This window comes from Balaenoptera borealis (assembly GCF_965194805.1).
Source record: "Balaenoptera borealis genome assembly, chromosome: 5".
Lineage (NCBI taxonomy): Eukaryota > Metazoa > Chordata > Mammalia > Artiodactyla > Balaenopteridae > Balaenoptera > Balaenoptera borealis.
In genome coordinates this window covers 67241446-67264221 of record NC_138862.1, presented here as the reverse complement: position 1 = coordinate 67264221, position 22776 = coordinate 67241446, and the positions used below count along the sequence as shown (strand labels likewise).

The window sequence follows — 22776 nt, the reverse complement described above, 5'->3', positions numbered from 1 at the left end:
ACCAAATATAACTGAGTTGGGATTCTAGCTCCACTTATTTAAATACTCTGAGCTTCAGTTTTCTCATCAGAAAAAAGGCATATCACAGGGGTGTTGTATTACACAAGGAAAAAAAAAGAAACTGCTGTCTTGGAAAATTGTGGGTTACAATTATTTTTAGGTTCCTTAGTCACTGACTTTACTTGGGGTCTAGAACATTGGTAATTCATGCTTGTTAAAGTTGTAAATCTAGTCACAACTATTTTGTAATGAATGCCTAATTTAAGAAAGCTGTACAACTTGTGTTTGATTCTGATTTGGTCCCTATGAGCAGCATCATATATTCAATGAATCTGCATAAAATTTACAGGACCTTTTTTCTGCTCACTATTTTTGAGAGAGCATTGCCCCTTTGAGGTGATTCTTTGGAATTTCCATGATAATCATAGTTGTTTCTGATCACAGAAAATATTTAATTGTATCATGAAGAGTTAAAGAGAATTTTTACAAAACTACTTTTTGGCTCTTAGGTTTTCCCTGAATTATCTGTTGGCCACTCCATTATTTTCTTATAGGCCTGATGAAATTATCCAGGTTTACAGTAAAAAAAAAAACAAACCACCACTATCTAAATTCTATGGCAAATGTCAAAAGCCTTAGGAATTCCTGCTTTATATCTCATGAAGTTGGTGTCTATAGTTTTAACCATTGCTTTAGGGAAATTAGTCTTCATTCACCGTGAGGGACCTGTGTTTTCAGCACAGTAAGTAAGAATAAAGGTTTTGAGACAAATTGTGAAGTCTAGAAAATTATGGAGATATGAATAACTTCTTTGTTCATAAAAGACATTTTCACTTTCACCTGGCAAGTGATGTACTTGATTCCTCTGTCTCACAGCTGGTATTTCATTCCTATAAAAGCCTGGTGCTGCCTCGGGAGTTCTGGTAGCAAGTCCTAAAGGAAGGGAATAAAAAACTATTGGCATGTAATTTTTAGCCCAAGTAAACCAAGTATTTTTACCTTAGAGGTGAATTTCATGATAACTATTTGGAAGGGTGTCTGTTTTGTGCCTTTACCTGAGTATTTTGGTACTGCCTCAACAGAGGACTCTTTGGAAGCAAGAAGCATTCTTCTTTGGAGGATGTGATGGGGTTCTAGACATGTAGAATCACACAGAAGCGGCATTCAAACTAGGCTATGAGACCTAGTTCTAACTCAGGTTTGAGAACAACAGAGTTGATTACTTCTTTTTTAGTATTTTGTGACATTAGTTTCTGTGATATTTTTAATAAAGATATTTTTAAGGACAAATATTTCTATCACCCTAGTCTTCACTTGAATTTGGTAGCATTATAAGTCTATTGTATATTGTGGACAGTGAGAATCATGAAGATGAATAGCTGCATAGGTAGCAGCAGTACTAGGACCTAATGCTAACCTAGAAAATGATGTTAAACTGGGAAAATGAGTTTTAAAGGCAAACCTTCAAGTAGGACAAATTAGAAAAATGCACACCTTGTGGGCAGACATAACTCTACAGTTGAAGGCTTGGTTAGTTTCTTGGGCCAAAGACAAAGGGGCTGCTTCATTTAGGGGACTGCAGTTCTGTTCCAGGTAAGTGGAGCTGGGGCTCATGTTAGCTTCTGCTCACCCCCTTGGGATGTATGTTTATGCAGTGCACAAACTGCACAAGCTTACCTGGTGAGTGAAAAATGGTTACACAGCTTTACGGAAAAATAATAACAATTTGTATACCTATTGCTTTAATGTTGGTTTCTGCAGATAGACTGTCAGTTCCATTTGGCATGGGGTATGTTAATTTTGTTCATTAGTTTATTCTCAGCGGATATCATAATATCACTCTAACTGTAGATATTGTAAATTACTTGTTAAATAGTTGGGTGAATGAGTAATATGAAATGATTGTTATCCTGGAAGCTGAGAACATCAGCATTCTGGTTGGCTTACTGGGACTCTTTCAGCTCCCAATCCCTACTCTTGTCTCTCTCATCATCCTAAAGGAAATATTTAATAGTCATTCTATTAATTAGAATTATTGTTCTATTAATATTTAATTTAATAAAATATTAAACTTCACCCTATATTACTTGTGGTTTATTGGGCTAAAAGGGAGTTTAAGGACCATGTAGGAAAGCAGAGTTACAAAATGATTATCGGTTTCTGGCTTTCCTAATTTCTGACCTCTCCTACTCAGAGATATTCCTTGTAATTAACTCAGAAATCTTGAAAGACTCATACCTGAGACTGGAAAAAAGAAAAGATATCTGCTAACACCACATCTATTCAGCATTGTTTTGGAGGTCCTAGCTAATTTCTTCCTTTAGAAAGAAGAAATGGAACTGTCATTTTAACAGGGGGGAGCATAACTGGATACATAGATAATCTAAAAGAATTGACAAATTACTGAAATAAGTTTATCAAATTTTCCAGACATGAGGTCAATATACAAAAATTAATTATTTTTATATTCTAGCCATAAAAAATAATAAAAAGATATTTAAAAATTTACAACATAAAAATATCAAATACTGAGTAATAAAGCTAATGAAAGATGTGTAAGACCTCTACAAAGAAAACTAAAAATATTACTGAAAGTAAAGAAGACACATAAATGGAGAGATACCAAGTGGAAAATTCATTGTTGAATGTCATTTCTGACCAACTGATCTATAGATGAAATGAAATTGCAATCACTATCCAAGCATATTTGTTTGGGTGCAAACTGACTAGTTTTTTCTAAAAGTTATATGAAAACAAAAGACCTAAAATAGCTATAGCATTCTTGAAAAAGAACTACAAAAACAAAATTGAAGGACCTATATACTACCAGCAATACTATAAAGCTACAGCAATTAAAACAGTGTGGAATCGGATTAATGGTAAACATGCAAATGAAATAGAACATAAAGTCTAGAAACATGCACATACATGGTAGAGTACACTAATTTGTGGCAAAAGTACCATTTTAGTGTAGTGGGGGAAATGATAGTTTTCTCATAAATGGTCCTTGTCAACTGGATACCTAAATGAAAGTAATAAACCTTGACTCTTTCCTCACATTAGAAACAGAAGTACATTTCAAATGGAACTTGAACTTAAAAGTGAAGGTAAAACAGTAAGCCTCCTAGAAGATAGGGAAATAGTTTTATGAACTTGGGATGGGCAAAGATTTTCTTAAAAATAAAACAAAGCACATAAAGCACTAACAATGAAAGAAAGTATTGATCAATTGAATAACATTAGCATTAAAAACTTCTGCTCATCAAAAGACCACCTTTAAGAGAGTAAAAGGCAAGGCACAGGATGGGAAAAGATATTTTGCACTATATACATCCAACAAAAGTACTTCTTTGTATGTATGTATCTACCTATCTACATACATACGCAGAATTTCTTATATATCAAAGAAAGTTGGCAACATAATAACAATGAGTAAAATACTTGAATATCTTATAAAAGGATATTAAAAATAGTCAATAAATGTAAAAGTTCATCAAAATCATTAGACATCAGGGATATGCATTGCAATTTAATTCTACAACAAGACAGCACTATATACACTCCAGAATGACTGAAACTGAAAAAAGAAAATCGGCAAGTATGTGGAACAAATAGAACTTTTATACACCGTTAATGGAAGTAAAATTGGTGCAACCACTTTAGAAAACTTGGTAGTATTTCCTGAAGCTGAACAGCTGAACATACGCATACCCTATGACCTCAAAACTCACTCCCAGATACATGTAACACAGAAATGAGTTATATTTGTATTAAAAATTAGACAAGATTGGTCATAACAGCTTTACTTATAACAGCCCCCAACTGAAAACCACCTAAATGTTCAGCAATAATAAACTGCATAAATAAACTGAGATATATTCATATAATGGAACATTACACATCAATAAAAATCATTCAGCAACATAGATGAATATCATACACATAATGAACAAAATAAGCAAAAAATAAAAGTAAATACTGAATGATTCCATTCATCTGAGAGTCCAAAACCCACAAAACTAATCTATGATGATAGAAGTCAGAATAGCAGGTAACTTTGTGGGGGTTAGTGGCTGAGAGGGGCATAAGGGACGTGTCTGGGGTTCTAGTAACATTCCAAATCTTGATCTGGGTAAGTTTACTTGGTGTATTCATTTGTAAAAACTAGTCTACCTGAACTGTTAACAGTTATGCACTTTGAGGTTTACATATTGCACCTCAGTTTAAAAAAAGTTTACCTCAAAAGAGGTAAGTCCAAGGAATACAAAAAGAAATTAAAAATATAAGCAAGAGTTGTGGTATTAATAGCAAACAAGGTGAATTCAGGTGAAGGACACAATATGAAATGAACAATGGTGATTAATGGTAAAGAATGTATTTTTTTGTAGATATATCTTCGAATATTTACACATGAATATTTTAAAAAATAAACAGATACAAGGAAAAATAGACAGAAACACATGATTAATACAATATTTTAATTGACCTTTTCCCCATCTTTGACAAGTCAAAGTAATCAAAATATAAGTAATGACATGAGAGACTTAAATAACATGATTAATAAGGTAAAACTTATGGCTACCTAATGCCACACATTTACATTAAATAACTCTTGGGTCAAAGAAATATAAACAAACTGTTTACTATATAGAAAATACTCTTAATGCAATCATAATATATCAAAAGCTATTACATGTTAAAACAGAGTTCAAAGAGAAATTTAGCCTTGTTTTATCAATATGTAAGAAAGAATAAATATAAATGAATTAAGCATCTACCACAAAAAGGTGAAAAAGGAAAAAGTAAAATGAAGGAAAACAGAGGAGATTAATAAAGATAAAGCAGAAATAAGTAAGCTAAAAGACAAATTAAAAAAAAACCAATAAAACCACTGTTTGGGTTTAAACAGCAAAATAGATCAACTTAGTTACCCTAATTAAAGAAAGGCTCTCAATCTTTTCATATGTGTATTGTATATTTTTAGAAATGTTCCATAATGAAAAAATTTTTCTTTTCAGAGAAAGTACAAATATACAAGATAAGTAACTATAAAGGGTAAATGACAGGGGAATTCTACTAAAATGTTAAAAAGTAGATAACCAATAGTACTTAAATTGTTGGGCATAAGAAGTCCTTAAAAGAAAAGATCAATGATTAGAAAAAAACTACTCTACGGCAAGATATACCACAAGCAAAGTTAAAAGTTAAAATTGAGAAAAATATTTGGATCTCATGTCATAAAGGGAAAATCTTCTTAACTTATGAAGAGGACTAATTAATTTAAAAAGAATGAACAACCCTATAGAAAATGGGCAAAGTATATGAATAGATAATTTACAAAAAATATTTAAAGAACTCTTAAATATATAAAAGGGTGTTCAACATCACTTATAATATGTGAGAGGTAAATTGAAACTGCATTGACATATTCTTTTTACCAAACAGACTTGCAAAGATAAAAAAATTTGATAACCAATATTTTCATGTTATTGCTAGAAGGAGAGAGAACTGTTGCAAACCCCAAGAAGAGCAGTTGGGGAATATCTATAAAGATTAAACAGGTGTATACTCTTTGCCCCAGCAACTTCAATTTTAGGAATTTATCTGATAGATATATCTGCACACATTTAAAGTGAGGAATGTACCAAGGTTAGTCACTGTGGCATTGTTTGACATAGCAATAGACTGGTACTAAACTAAGTGTCCTTTAATTGGTAAAATGATTAAATAAATTATAGTACACACATATAATTCAATATCATATAAATGTAAATAAGAATAAGAAAATACTTTATGTAATGAAATGGAAAGCAAGATACACTGTAAAGTGAAACAAGCAAAGTACAACGAAGTGCATAATATACTACTTTTGTACAAAACAGAAGGCAAAAGTCTGTTTCTTTTTGGTTTGTTTACAAACACAAATTGCCTGGAAGGATAAACAAGAAACTACCAATAATGTTTATTTTTTCAAGAGAGTAGAAACAATGTATGGGGAAGGATGGGAGGGAAATTGTTTTTATTCCATTTCTTTTTGATATTAGAACCTAATAAATGTATTACTATTCAAATTCAGATTATGGATGAGAATTTAAAGTGAGGTAAAATTAATTGAATTTGATATAGGATATTAAATTATATTTTAGTTGAAGATTTCTGACACGGGAAAATATCAAAGTAATATTTTAAGGAGATTAATTTTGCAACATGATATGCAAAATGAATTCTAAGAGGGAGAGATGGAAAATAGAGACACCTGTTAGAATAATTTTGTAATATTCTAGGTATGGTGTAATAAATACCTATATTAGGATGGTGCCAATGGGAATGCAAAAGAAAGGGTAAATGTATGAGACCATGATTAACATGAAAGCAGTAAAATAAGGATTAAATGGATATGATTAAAACAGAAATTTACACAGGACACAACTAGATTCTATTCAGCCTACATTCCTGAAGAATAACAATAAACACCTAACAACTCTTAAGGAAGTAGATTGAAGAATGTCACAATTCCAGCTGAATTTCTAAAAGTCAAAATTCATTGCTTTATAAAGAGATAACTAAATGTTTATAAATTTGCATGAAGTTAAAAATAAAATATTTAAATAAAATAATTTAAAAAAATAATTTTTTGATACTCTCTGAAAACAGATCTACAATTCAATGTCAAAGATATACCTAATTTTTTGGTGCTTAAAAATTTACACATTACTATGTGTATATTATAGAAAAATCAGGTAAATAAAAAATTTTTTAAAAGCAAATTATTCACAATGCTAACACCCAACAATTTGTACTATACCGTTTTTTTTCACAGACCTTAAAAACTTATTCCTAAGAACCTTTATACTCAGATTTTTAATATAATGGGCTCACAACATATATTATCATTTTTCTTTTGCCAATGAATATACATGTTTCAAAACTATGATCCAGAGGGATGGTTTCATATGTTACTGCACCTACAGTATATATTTCCCACTAATTCAGCTCTAGCTATGAGAGTTTCTGTATAATATTATAATTTTTACTTAGCATTATTAATATATCTGCAAAATAACTTCCTTTAAAATGTCTTTAAAAGTATTACACTCATACCTCTGATCTTAATTTTTTGGGAAGCAATAAATATTTTAAGACATTTATTTCTATTTTATTTTGGAATAGAATTTGCTTATGGTTAAATTTCAAAATGAAATTACACCTAATTACCAAAATTATGAATTTCTCAAGAATTATGAAGATAAAGCAGTAGATTACTGCAGTGAAGTAATCTTCAGAAGATTGAAAAATACCACTCATGTTTACCTGGAGTGGGAGACTTGCAACGCTCAAGTTCCAGGGGAGCTGGACTGTCATTCAGCTCAGTTAAACCTGAAAATGAAATGACAAAAAATGAGAAAATTTGCTAAAATTTTGTAGATAATTCTTATTAATTCCTAGAAGTTTTAAAAGGTTTTATTTTTCCCCTGTGAGAACTTATCTATGCTTATGTTATGACAAGTATTTTGGAAAATTTTAACAATGACATAGGAAAAAATAAGCAATAACTAACTGATATATAAAGGGTAATTGAATATGATGGTGGAAAGATATAAAATTCCTTTTCTTATTTTTTCATATGAAGTAACTATTTTAGTAAATGATGTAGTTTCATCTGAAAATAGACCAAGAAAAACATGAAGTAGAAGGGGTTTTTAAAAAGATCTATTCAAATCTTCCACTTCCAAGAGAAACAGTTATTGGCTTTTTAAAAGACCTGCAAGGAGGTATAACAAATTTTGAATATTATACCTATTTATAAAAATGCAGTATTGTATAGTAAATACTCAATGATTTGTTCAATGGTATCAAATTCCTTCTTATAATAAGCACTATATTTTTCTCATTTCTAATATTTCTTATATTCTATTGTCACTTTCCTGAAAAATATAAGGATAGGCACAATAGATTAATAAACATTTTGTAATTCCCACTATCTGCCAGTCTGCATTCCTGTGGCATTCACAAAATATCCTTAGGGTTTTCCTACCCTTATTGGAGAGTTTCATATTTTTTCTTTGTAAATAAATATTCAGAGTTTCTACTTTAATGTAAATCCCCATACCCAGGGGTACTTAAGAGCCATTGTCAATTACCCAAACCATCTTTATTCATATTCCTTTCCACCACCCCCTTCTTTATATAATTTGTACCAATAAACTTGCTGTAGGTTCAAAAAATCATAGAATTTTAGAAAATGTCCATTGTCACACTCTATCCCAACCCTTACGTTTTATAAATAAGAAACTGTAAGTTCGGAGAGTTTAAACTATTTAAGGTTACAGAACTGAGTAGTGCCAAATCTTCAATAGAATTCTTTACATATTTTGCTTAAGAGTCTTTTGTTGGAAGTAGGTATTGTGAATATTTTCCTCCATTTGTGACTTATCTTTCCATTTTCTTGGTGACAATAAGATGTCTTTTGATGAGCAAAAGATTAATTTACCTTAAGGGCAATTTATTGATTTTTTCTTTTATTTTTAATTTTTTTTTGATTCCTGTATAAGTAATCATTGCCTACCCCATGGTAATGAAAATATCACTCTTTGTTTTCTCAAGAAACTTTTTTAATTTTTAGCTTTCATTTACAGGACTATAAATCATCTCAAGTTAATTTTGATTATGGCATGAGGTAGGGATTAAGGTCCATTTTCCCCCTATTTGCCCAGTTGTTCATGATTGTTTTTTTTTTTAATTTTATTTATTTATTTATTTATGGCTGTGTTGGGTCTTCGTTCCTGTGCGAGGGCTTTCTCCAGTTGTGGCAAGTGGGGGCCACTCTTCATCACGGTGCGCGGGCCTCTCACTATCGCGGCCTCTCTTGTTGCGGAGCACAGGCTCCAGATGCGCAGGCTCAGTAATTGTGGCTCACGGGCCTAGTTGCTCCGCGGCATGTGGGATCTTCCCAGACCAGGGCTCGAACTCGTGTCCCCTGCATTGGCAGGCAGATTCTTAACCACTGCGCCACCAGGGAAGCCCCCATGATTATTTGTTAAAAAGATTTTCCTTCCTCATTGATTTGTGTTAGTGCTTTAGTCAAAAATAAATTGACCATGTATGTGTGGGTCAATTTCTGGATTCTCTATTCTGTAATCATTGGTCTATCTGTCTTTTTTTTTTTGACTACCACACTATCTAATTAATGCAGGTTTATATTACATCCTGTAATCAGAAAGTGAAATCTTCCAACTTTGTTCTTTTGCAAAAGTGTTTTAGTTATTCTAGATTCTTTGCATTTCTACATACATTTTAAAATCAGTTTGTCAATTTCTATAAAAAAGATATGCTAGATTATTATTGAGTTGTGATAAATCTATAGATAATTTGGTAGAATAAATATCTTAAAAATATTGAGTCTTCCAACCCATAAAGATGGTATCTCCTCCATTTAAATAACGTATAAACATTTTCTTTCTGTAGATTTGAGTGTACAGGTCTTATACATGGCATTTTTCAAGTCTTCTACTTCCTCTTTGGTATTCTGCCTAATTCTCGTATTATATTTAAAAGTGGAGTATTAAAATTACCAATAATTATTGTCAAATTGTCTATTTATCCCTTTGATTCTGTCAGATATTGCTTCATGTACTTTGTAGCTCTGTTGTCAGGTGCATATATTTATAATTGTTATATCTTTTTGATATATTGACCATTTTATCATTTTAAGTTGTCCCTCTTTAGTGAAATTTTTTGATTTAAAATCTATTTTGTCTGATATTAGTAGAGCTATTAGATTACTGATCTGAGATCTTTCTTTTTTCTAATTTAAGCTTCTAATGTTCTAAATTTTCCATTAGGCACTACCTTAGTAACATCTCAATATCACAAATTTTGATATTTTGTGCTTACACTTTCACTAAGTTAAAGATATTTTTAAAATTCCCTTGTGATTTCTTTTTTAAGAGACATGAGCTATTCTTAATTTTCAAATATTTGGGAATTTTAAGACATATTTCTGTTACTCATTTCTAATTTAATTTCTTTTATGATCAGAGAACTTACTCTGCTTGATTTTAATTCTTTATTGTTTCATGACTCAGTCTATATTTGTGAATATTCCACATCTAATGAAAAAAATGCACATTTTCATTAGTGTGATGTAGGTGTCTATTTATGTCAGTTAGGCCAATTTGGTTAAGAGAGTTGCTTAAGTTTTTTACAGCCTTACCAATTTTTGTCCTTAGACAACTCAAGTGAAGTGCTAATCAATCAGATTCTACACAGTACTGAATTGAACTAGGGCTGGTCTGCAGCTTTAATTAGATTAGGTTTCCCTTCAAAATCTCTTTGCTCCTCAATCCAACACTCAAACTTCCCTAACCCTTCCTCAAGGGGCTGATTCCTAATTTTCCCAGTATTTGTGCAGAAAGAGGGTTGAGATGCAGTTTCAGATAGTTTAATTCAGCTTGGGTCAAATTCTATAATAACCCCTGAATGCAAGCACTTTGAGACTGCATAAATTCTCTGTGCTTTCTTATTTGCTACCACTCTCTCAGAAAAATTCTGAGAGTGGTGGGGTTAGTTGGCAGAGAATTGCCAAACTGAATAATTTTGTGTTTAGAGCTATTTCAGATTCCCACTCAAAAGTTCAGTCCAGATAGTCATTAAACCTATAGTTGTTCCTATTCTTTGCAGTCTGTCCATCTATAGAAGGCCCATTCCTTTCCTGACCTGTGTCCAGCTCAGTCACTTGCCCCAGGTATAAAAGCAGCTGCAGTTTTCTGCTTATCTATGAATGGCTCTTATCTCTCTGGAATTCAGTTAATCAAGGCTTCTTTGAATCCACCACTCTTCAGAAGCCTCGGTAGAAAAGTATAATTTTAATTTTATCATTGTTATTATCACAGGATTTTATTATTATTGTTGTCGTCATTGTTACCATAGGGATGAAGAATTTTTATATCTTTCAACATCCTATCTGGAAATGGAAAGCCCCTCCACTTAAATCTACTCTCTTGGAAATACTGTTAAAGCTGTATTGAAGGCATGTGGAACAAAAGAATGGAAACCAGGTAAACTGGTTAATCCATTACTGACACTAGTAGGTATTCACTGAAGTGCTCAGGGTAATGCCAAATAATTGTGCTTTTCCTCATAATATATTGAACACTCAATGGTGAGATTTCCCAAAGATTATGTAGAGAAAGTTATGTCTGATATATGGATAAAGCAAATTGACAACTAAATTTGGAAGATTTTGTATAGTGATTCATTAGAAAATAGTAAATCCTGGTTAAGATCAGATAGAGATATTTTATGGTAAATAAATAATTGAATATCGGAAGACAAAACCCCCTTGGGTGCAATGAATTATATCAACATTTATTTAAAGATTTCTAAGAATATATACCTATAATGTGTCTTACTGGATAATTTAATCAATATCGTATTTGAAGTAGCAACTTGTGAATGTTAAATAAAATACCAATATTCTTTAGGAGACTAATACCCAGTGTACAAATGTCTTCACATATATAAATAGTCTACACTTTGGGAATGTTCTTACCAAATTACCATTTACCATATAAACTTCTCTGGTCTCAATGCTTTCACATTTGATTGACATTTTAGCCAGATAAATTTTTTGTTGTGGGGTGATATATTGTAGGATGTTTATCAGCATCTATGGCTTCTACCCACTAGATGCCAGTAGAGCACTCCTCCCCCCAGTTGTGACAACAAAAAATGTTTCCAGACATTGCCAAATATCCTCTGGGGGACAAAATCATGCCGGGTTGAGAACCACTGCCCTAAGTTATATTAGCTGTTTTATTTGTTCGAGTCACATTGAAATTACTGTTAAACTAAACTCTAGAAAACTCACATATATTACTAAGTAATATCTCCCCTATTTTTAGTTTCTTTGTTCATTTTTTTAGAATTCAAAGATGGAACCTTATATTTTACCTACTAATTACAGATCAGTGTGCTTTTCAATACAAAGTTTGGAGTAAGAAAACACTGTAAAACTGATTTCAAAAAGAAAGGAAACCTATTAAAATACAGAACTGAAAAACAGAGATGTAAAAATCACTTGTTTCATTTCTCAACCAAATCATACATTTTGTAACTTATCCCTCTGATTCTGTAGCTTTCTCCTTTTCTTTTATGTACCTCTCTATTACAATAGAGAAAACTTCCTGTTAAATACTAATCTTTGTAAATATGCTCTGATTTCCTCTCCCTTAACTTTCTGAAGGATTTTGCTTCTTTAGTTATTATTTCCTCTGTCCCCTACCACCAATCTCTCTTTCTCTACGGATCATTCAATATTCACATCAACTTTAAAATATGCTCTTTACCTAAAATGAAAAAAATCCTTCTTTTAACACTTTATTCCAATGCAGGTACTGACCTATTTTTTGACACCCCTTCATAACCAAACATCTCAAAAGAGTTATTTACTTGTGCTATTTCCTCACTTGCCACTCCTTAGTCTAATATAATTGTGGCTTCTATCCCAATATTTTTCCAAAACTACTTTTTAGAGAGTCACTAATAACCTTCACAGCACAACACCCACTAGACCCTTTTCTAAGCTTACCCTACTTATCCTATCTGTAGCATTTGATGTGGCTGACCACTTCTTGAAACACGCCCCTTTAATTTGGCTTCTGCAATAGTCTCCTCATTTCTCCTCTTCTCTCTGGCAAGTCCTCTCTGCCAGCTACTCTTCTTCCTTTGGAAATTAAATGTTGAAATTCCTGTTTCTTTATCCACAAGCCCCCTCTTCCCTTCTTCTGCTCCCTCCATGCCTACATAACTTTATTCCCATGCCATTACATACTAAATTACAGCCCTGATATTCAGATTTGTTTACCTGTCCACTTATCGTCTTCACTTGGATAAACAATACACACCAAAATTTAACATGTCTAAAACCGAACTCTATTCCCTACCAACATACTGCGCCCCAACCCTAGCTTCTTCATCTTTGTAAATAATATCATGACAGTCATTGGCTCAAGCCCAAATTTGGAAATAATCTTTGATTCCACTTTCTGATCTCCTAAATTGAATTATAATTAGTAGCTCTGTAAGTGATTCTTGCACCTATCTTTTTTCTCCACCAACAGTGCTATCACCCTGGCCAAAGCTACCTTCATTTCCTGCCTGGAGTATAATATTGGCCTCCCAACTGGTATACTGGCTTTCATTCTTTTTGGCCCCACAATATTTTCTTCATTCAGCAGTGTGGATAACATTTTTAAGATATAAATCAAAGCATATCATTTTCTTGCTCAAAACAGAATTTCTTATAATTGCTTTAGAAGTTTGTATGATCTTGTCCCTGCTCATCTAGACATCAAAATCTTAACCCACTTTCCCTCTCAATCACTACACCCCAAGCCTCCTTGACCTTCTATTTCTAGAAGATAGTTAAAGTCCTTAACCACCTTAGAACCTTCATTATAAGCTGTTCATTCTGCCTGGAATACACTGCTCCCTGCCCTTCATGTGCCTAGTTCTCTTTTAAAAAATAACTCTTTGAGGTTCAACTGACATATTTATAAAGTATTTAGTTTGATAAATCTTGAAATATGTATACCCTTGTGAAACCATCTCTACAATCAAGATAATAAATGTATCCAAGAGTTTCTTTGTGTCCTTTTGTAACCCTGTCTTCCAGCCCTCTCCATATCAGCCCCTTCCCCATCCCCATGCAACCATGGGTCTGCTTTCTGTCACTCTGCATTAGTTTTCATTTCCTAGAATTTTATATAAATGGAATCATACAGTATCTGCCCTTTTTTGTCTGGTTTCTCTAACAATGTAAGACTCATTATTTTGAGATTCATCCATGGTATAGCACATATCAATAGTGCATACCTTTTTATTACTGCATAGTAAATCACTGAACAAACATACGAGATTTCTTTATTCATTTAGTTTTCGACGGAGACTTTAGTTGCTTTAGTTTTTGATTACTAAAGATATTTGAATTTTTGGCTGCTATGAATGTCTTTGTATGGATATATGCTTTCATTTATCTAGGGTAAATAACTAGATGTAAAGTGGCTAGGTCATATTATAAGTGTATGTTTAAATCTTTAGAATCTGCCAAATGGTTATACCATTGTACATCCCCACCAGTAGTGTGTAAGAGATTCTATTTCTTCTGCATTCTTGCCAGTACTTGCTATGATCAGTCTTTTAAATTATAGTCATGATAATGGATGTATTATTATATCTCATTGTACTTTTAATTTGATTTTCTTAATAATGAATGTTTTTGAGTATCTTTTCATATGCTTATTTTTATCACTATATTTTCATTTGTGAATTATTTATTCAAATCTTTGGCCTATATTTTTATTGGGTTGCTTGCTCATTATTGAGTTCTGAGAAATTAAAAAATGTATTCTAGATACAAGTCCTTTATCAGATATATGCTTTGCAAATATTTTCTCCTAGTCCATGGCTTAACTTTTCTCTCTCAAAACAGTGTCTTTTAAAGAGCAGAAATTTTTACTTTTGAAAAAATCCAATTTATCCATACGTTTGTTCTTTTATGGAGCATGTCATTGGATATTATCTAAAACACTTTTGCCTAACCTAAGGTAACAAAATTTTTCTCCTTTCTTCCTAGATTTATGGTTTTAGGTTTTATATTAAAGCTTATGATCCATTGTAAGTTAACTGTTAAAAATATAGTACAAAGTATTGATCAAAGTTATTTTTTTTACAAAAGGACATTCAATTGTTTAAATATCATTTGTAGAAAAGACTATGCTTTCTCTGCTTAACTACCTTTGCATCTTTGTAAAAAATCGGTTGTCCATATATGTGTAGATGTATTTCTAGAGTCTGTTGAGTTCCATTGACATATTTGTCTTTGGACCAATACCAACCTGACTCAATAACACACTAATTTTTAAAAAAGTCTTGAAATTAGGTAGTGTTGGTTCTCCAAGATTGTTCTTTTTAAAAGCTGTTTTGGCTACTCTAAATCCTTTGCATATCTATATGGACTTTAGAATCAGTTTGTCAATTTCTATTAAAAAGTCTGCTGGATATTTATTGGGATTGTATTGAACTATGGATCAATTGGGAGAGAACTGATATCTTAATAATATTGAGACATGTAATTTTTCATTTTTTAAGGTCTTCTTTAACTTCTCTCAGAAATGTTTTCTGGTTTTCAATGCATGGGTCTTTCACATCTGTTGTTTAATTTATGGCTAAGTGTTGCAGGTTGACAGAAATAAAATTGATTTTTGTATACTGACCTTATATCCTGTACTTTGTTAAACTCACTTACTAGTTCTAGTAGCTCTTTCGTAGACTTCATTAGATTTTCTTCATAGATGATCATGTTGTCTATGAAAAAATGATGATTTAACTTCTTTTCCAATCTGGATAACTTTTATTTCTTTTTCTTGCCTGACTACACTGGCTAGAATCCCCAGTACAATGTTAATTAGAAGCGGATGTGAATTTTACATATATATATATATATATATATATACATACATACATATATACATATATGTGTGTGTGTGTGTATATATATATATATATATATATATATATATTTTTTTTTTTTTTTTTTTTTTTTTTTTTTTAGTCTGCCTGGTGGGAAAAAAATAGGCACTATTCCCTTTGTTTGAGTGTTGGGTACCATTTCCTTTAATCCTTTCAGATGGTTCTTTACCTATCCCTGGGTAGCTACATCATAGGTATGTGTTGATCTGTTGGAGGAGGAAACTGTAGATCTCTGGGATCCTCTCTTTAGGAGCTGTAGCTGCTTTGGTTTCCCCAGTTTCTCTTCTCAGCATAAGGAGTTGACTGGTTTCCTCTTGGGTTTCCCCTTCTCCCTTTGCTGCAGTCTAGAAACTCTCTCAGGGCAGTAAAGAGGTATGGTTATAGGGTTCACTTCTTTTGTTTCTTATCTGTCAGAAATTACTGTTCTTCATTGTCTGATGTCCCATATCTTAAAAAGCACAGCTTCATTTATTATGGCTGTTTCTGGTTGAGGCAGGATGTTAAATCTTGTCCCTGTTACTCTACCTTGGTCAGAAGTGTAAGTTCAAAGCTTTGTCTGATTCCTTCTTATCTTGTAAGGATTCACTTAAATATTTCCCCCTCAGATAGGCCCTTCCCTAACAACACTCTCAAAAATAGGTCCAACTTTTCCACGTCTAATTTTTTTCTTTCATAGGATTGCTTCCTTTTTTCAACGATAATTGTATATCTATGAATTTCTTTATATGTTTTCTCTTATAAATTGAGGGAAGAGACTATAATTATTTCATTCATCATTATATATCTACTGCCTAAAAAATGTTCACACAGAAGATGCTAAATAAAATATTTTTTAAATAAATGGACTTTTCCCATTTATTGTTTACCATAATTTTTGCCAGTTTTCGTTCCTTGAGGCATTCCTCTTATTCTTTGTTTTACTCCTCCTCCATTCTTGACTTTCTCCATTCATTTTTTTAAAAATAAATTTATTTTATTTATTTATTTTTGGCTGTGTTGGGTCTTTGTTGCTGCGCACAGGCTTTCTCTAGTTGCGGCAAGTGGGGGCTACTCTTCATTGCGGTGCCCAGGCTTCTCATCACAGTGGCTTCTCTTGTTGTGGAGCATGGGCTCTAGGCTTGTGGGCTTCAGTTGTGGCATGTGGGCTCAGTAGTTGTGGCTCACGGGTTTAGTTGCTCCGTGGCATGTGAGATCTTCCCGGACCAGGGCTCGAACCTGTATCCCCTGCATTGGCAGGCAGATTCTTAACCACTGCGCCACCAGGGAAGCCCGCTCCATTCATTTTTGAAAATGTTTATTTGCCTCTCTTTGCTAGTTTTATTTTCCCCTTTTCTTTCAATTTTTCTTTATGTTTCTGATTTGTGTTTCCAGGATCTGTTATGACTCCCCACACTCTGAACAAACTATGCAGTGAAAGAGAGAAAATGTCTGTAGATAGGATGGAAACTTTCCAAAGGATTCCCCAATGCATAACTAGAAATTGATGCATAAGCACCTTTTCTGACAATGTTCTACCTTAAGCATACCTTTCAAACCTCCTTTGTTTCAAATGGTATATTATCAATTTTTAACTAGCAGAATTTGTCATTATAACAAGTAGAAAGAGCACTAGGTGATGAGGCAGCTGACTGGATGTTAGCCCTAAATTCTTCCATAGATTTGTTGTATTCTGGAAAGGTTATTTAACCTGTGACGTGGTTTCATCTTCTATAATAATAATAATAATAATGTCTAATATTTATAGAAGTGCAATTACAAACACTAATCTTGAAAAGTTCCAAAAGTCTCTAAGGGGAAAGTAGGGATTATGATTTTTACTTTATATATGAGAAAAAAGAAACTCAGAGCAGTTAAATGACTTGCTTAAGATTATAAATGTAATGAGTAGTCAATAAGAAGAAAAGGCAGAACTTGATATAAACCTTCTCACCCTATGTCTCTTTCTCTTTCCAAAGCATTTCTTTGCATCCACAAATCAATTATAGTCCTGTGGAAGACACAGAACATATTTTATGGCCTTCTGAGGACTTGATTTTACTCCTGTCTGTCTTGACACTTTAATTCTTTGTTTAGAAGAAACTATGATTTCTTTTGCAAAATTCCAGTGAACCCAGAAGCCATGTCTACTCTCATTTATCAAATTTGAAAAGTCCGCTGGCTATTCATGTGAGCAAAAAGAGTCTCCTGTCATGCTCTATCTATCTCACTACCATCATCGACTTGCTGAGCTGGGTGTAGAGGATCATAACAATTTTAGATATGGTCTTCAGGTTCTTATCATGCATTTATAAAGGTAGAGCATATGCATAAAAATACAAACAAATCTAAATACCAATTAAATGGTTCAGACACTACTGTGTAGAAGCCTGTACACCGTAGGCACTATAGACATTTAAATTAATTAATTTAATTAATTAATTTAAATTAAGGAATTGGTGCAACGGGCTCTAATGGCAGCAGGAAAGGTTTACTATAGGGAGTGAAATCTAAGGAAAGTTTCCAGAGAGTTGCCAGGAGAGTTTCACTTATAAGTAAATTATAAGTGTAGTAAGATACATACACTGGCTTAAGAGGAGTGTTTTTATAGGAGTAGTAGAAAATTCATTTGAAGATGCAGATAAGAATTATATTTTAGAGTACCCTGAATGAAGGTTTAAAATCTTGGCTTTTTTATTCTGAAGGCAACATAAGATTATTGAAGTAATGACCTTTAACCTTAATATCATGGTTGATACTGTAGAATTCAGATTAACTAAGAGCCTGCTTCTTATCCTCAGTATCCAACTTCTTTTTACTATAAAAGCATTACGTGTTTATTATAGAAATACCATAAAATACATTAAAAGAAATTTATAAAATCTACAATCTCATGTTCCAGAAACTTTTTCTATCTGTACAGATGGATGCATTCTCACACACACACACACACAGTAGGGGGATTCTACCTTGAGAAGGCTAAACTAGGATTCTGAAGTCTGAGTATGTGTGTTAAACCACCTGGAAACTATTTTCAGGAAAGGTTTTGGCTGATACCGTTTAGGTGGTAGGGGATGGGTAACGAAGAATAGTATAGGGGAGAGGTCAGCAAATTTATGTGAGGAGCAAGACAGTAAATATTTAGGTTTCATGGGCCATATGGTTTCTTTTTTTTTTTTTTCAGGTGGGCAATTTTTTTTTTAACATCTTTATTAGAGTATAATTGCTTTACAATGGTGTGTCAGTTTCTGCTTTATAACAAAGTGAATCAGTTATACATATGTCCCCATATCTCTTCCCTCTTGCATCTCCCTCCCTCCCACTCTCCCTATCCCACTCCTCTAGGTGGTCACAAAGCAAGAGCTGATCTCCCTGTGCTATGTGGTTGCTTCCCACTAGCTAGCTATTTTACGTTTGGTAGTGTATATATGTCCATGCCACTCTCTCACTTTGTCCCAGCTTACCCTTCCCCCTCCCCGTACCCTCAAGTCCATTCTCTAGGGTCCATATGGTTTCTGTTGCAACTACTCAACTCTGCCATTGTAGTTTAGAAGCAGCCAGAAACAATATGTAAACGAATGAGTTTGGCTGTGTTCCAATACAACTTTTATGGAAATTTTAATTATGGAAACTAAAATTTCGTATAATTTTCAGGTGTCAAGAAATGTTATCATAATACCTAATAAGTTTCTGTTTTAGTAACAGCAGAAGCCAACACAGATATGTGTTCTATCACAAGGCACCAGGAGTAGAGGCGGTGGGAAGCACTCAAAAAGGGGGTGCTCAGAGTAGAAAACTAGAGAATAGTTCCGAGCAAAAATAAGTCACCCTCTACACCCCAGAAAAATTTTAAGGCTTTCACAGGTATTGACTTCCTGTAGCTAATGGAACACAAAATTTTAGGTTCTTATAAGTGATGTCATTCCATTAAGTATGTACAAGCTGGTGAGGTGAGGTCTGAAGAAATTCAGGATACAAGCAACAAACATGTATGTGTCCATATATATATTTTATACAAATATGAGATCGTCTTATATGTATTAAGTTCTTTTTAAACAAACATATTGATTAACATATTATATACATCTTCTCATGTCAATAAATATTCACCCATAATATCACTAGTATCATGTGCACCTCCAATCATACCCTCACTCCCCACTCTTTCTGCACCATTTAATAGAACATCTGACACACCATCTTCAGATTTGCATTTGCTACCATGGTAAATGTTAATATTAGTGACTTTTATTTGTGACCTTAATTCCCCAGTTTCAGAGTGTTTGTTTCCTAAAATCACTATAGAAATGTGTGTTTGTATATTCTATTTTAATGAAAAGCATCAGAAATGCTACCTCTAAGAAATCTAATTACATTAGAAAAAGCAAGTATTGTGTCCTTGGTTATAATAATTTTATAAAATGGCCAAAGGCATAAGGTTTCCAAAATAAGCATTCAATTATTATTGATGCTAGAATATCAGGTTTATTATTTACAAGGACACCATGGCTCTTCCTCCTCAAAACAAAAGACAATGGCTCTTGGACTAATAGCACATGGTACACATGGTTTGAAATAAACACTGAAACAATGAATATGGGTAAATGGGTATATGATATAACTATTTGAAATATTTATATAATTTTTATTAAAATTATCAGGTTGCCTTTCCATAACAAAACAAAAATTTGCATGCATGCTGAATGTGTTTTTAAAAACACATTACTGAGCACAGATATATGGATTTAACTCAAGCATTATGACTTAAAAAAAAAGCTATTTGCCTAACCTTTATAGAACTTACTCTGATAGGAAGTACGGATCCGTTTCGTTAAATCAGGATAAAAGTTAGACAGGCCACGCATGCAAAAGTTGTCTTTGGAACATGCCAGAACACCAGCATCAGCAGCAGGCAGAAGAAAGAGAGAAAAATAGTCTAAAGTGAAAGGAAGTGATATCATACCAGAATCTAGAACAGCCAAGATGAAGAAATTGCAGCAAGTTTAGGTAATCAAATTAGAAAGGAGATATTAAAAAAATAAATCAATTAGAAAGTGAGGTGATAGATGAATGATGAGAACGCTGTAGTAATTTTATTCAGTCAAATATCTTATAAAAATAAATGGCATATTTCTCTTTATGCTTTTTACATAGTAAACTTATTTAGCTTATAAATAATATGTATGTTACCTCATAAATATAAAAATAGTTGTCTTTAATTTTCAGTATTAACAAGAAAACTTAGGGATTTTAGTCTTTTTTTTTAATAACAAAGTGAGTACTCACTATATATACTAAATACAAGCAGAGTTTACAACTTCATCACAGTTTTTCCTAATTTTAAAGTCATTAAAATTCTGAGCTCTAATCATAATTTTTGAGGCTCAGTAAGTTTAAATTAAATAATAATTGTATTACCTCTGTCAAAATATACACTTTGTCATCCCACTGTGTATATCCAGCAAGTAATTTAGATGCTGTCTTAGGATTCACAGCTTTTCTGATTGAATTAGTGTTTCAGCATGCAAACAGTGCCTACTATCCCCTAACATCTTTCTATCAAGAGTCCATGAACTTTCAAAAGTCAACTTTCTCTTTCTCAATCGTGAGGGAATCTCATGGTACATTCATGCACAATTTTTCTTATTCTGCCTTTCTTTCAAAAGCCAGTAGTGGTAGAAGCAGAACCTGTCTAATTTTACATTGCTAGCACTCATAAAATATTGCTAAAAGTTGAGATCCCTAAAAAAATACAAAGAAACTCCAGGTTCTGAAGGAGAACTTTTGTGCTCCTGAAAAGGGTCTAAATTAGCAATTTGGAAAGGGTTTAGGTTTACAAAAGAAAGATTAACAAAGAAGGAGAATTTCAGTATATCAAGTAATTTTTCATTAGTCCAAAAGGAAACTTCATTTATTACCACATTCAGATGTTAAATTTGGCAAATTTGCTATTTAGAAAATAACACCTACCATAATGTACTCTTTTTACTTTAAAATAGTCTTTACGTGGGTATATTTAGTAAAAGTGTCAATATTCAACTGATTATTTTAAAAAACAGTAGAAAATTTTAAAAACTGTATAAAATAACACATAATACTATAGATGCAGTTCCACCTGCAAACCTTTTAGCTCAGCCGAGTTTTTACCAATTAAACTATGTCAGTGGACAGAAAATATACAAAATGTTGGCAATGTTTGCAAAGCCAACTATTTGGATATAAACTGAAATTTTAGTACAACTTTGGATAATCTGACATATCGAGGTTTGGCATTATATGTAGAAAGTATTTTGGCTTGTATTTTAGTAACTTTATATATTTTTCTTTTATAATTTGTCCTGTCAAGAAAAATATCATCTTTCATAGCATTTTAATAATGTTTACTGCATTTGTGAAAATACCTCCAAGAAAGTCACCATCCAACAAGGAAAGGTGACAGCCAAAAAATGGAGTTAATTTAAAAAATTAAAACTAGTGAATGACCTTGTTATATTTTTAAAGCTATCATATATTAGAAGAAAACTATCCCAGTTAACACAACCATTGCAAGCAGCTTTTTCAACTAGAGAGTCTGATTTTCTTAGCATTTTTATATTTAATACCTTATTTTTTGTTATTTCTTAGGAATTCAACTTAAGAAACTTGAGATCCTTCCTAACGTTAACAACAAATTGAAGTTTAAACACCTCCTTTACCCTTTCAAAGATTCTTACTATGTTTCTGACCAATTTTACTTACATGGTATTGAAAATTATGTTGACTTTATATTGCTGTGCATTTGAATAGCATCACAGAAGAAAGACAAGAAATCTAAAGGTAAGAAAACAGGTGAGCTAATCAAGTTCATAATGATCTTATCTCCTACCTGCAATGAACTGCTTGTTTTTTCGAGGAGACCGTGGTTGTCGTTGGTATAGGTCACTTGATCTATATAGGTCAATGGTCCCCATGCTTAACAGTACTGTCTTCTGTATAAAATCCACCACAGCCAACCCATTGCAGTTCCCAAATGCAACTCTGAGAGAAAAAAAAAAAAAATGCAACTAGAATGTATTACATCAACCATCATTATTTTTATCTCTGAATTTAAAAATAAATAAGATTATTGGAAAGTAATGCTTTGGGGTTGGGTAAGTCAGGCAGTGACTGGTGAAAGTCAGGAAGGATATGGTGCCTTTACATAGGATAGGTTAACCTTATATAATAGCCATGACCACTGCAAAAAATAGGAATGACCTGCAATCATATTTTCTAATGTATTTTATCATG

The 22776-nt window shown here is 32.6% G+C and overlaps 1 protein-coding gene across 13 annotated transcripts in view; it reads right to left on the bottom strand.

Annotated features, from left to right (window-relative positions):
- The window catches only part of STXBP5L (syntaxin binding protein 5L), a 382290-nt gene that overhangs the window by 81452 nt on the left and 278062 nt on the right, over positions 1 to 22776 (bottom strand). For 3 of the 13 annotated variants that reach the window (XM_082394859.1, XM_082394855.1, XM_082394860.1), the window contains 4 exons: positions 22373 to 22524; positions 20312 to 20443; positions 7312 to 7377; positions 841 to 933 (listed from right to left, as the gene is read on the bottom strand). In XM_082394859.1, the coding sequence (XP_082250985.1) occupies positions 841 to 933; positions 7312 to 7377; positions 20312 to 20443; positions 22373 to 22524 (443 nt within the window). The remainder of the gene's footprint in view (positions 1 to 840; positions 934 to 7311; positions 7378 to 20311; positions 20444 to 22372; positions 22525 to 22776) is intronic. The other 10 variants (XM_082394861.1, XM_082394863.1, XM_082394862.1 and 7 more) reach the window with 6 other exon arrangements.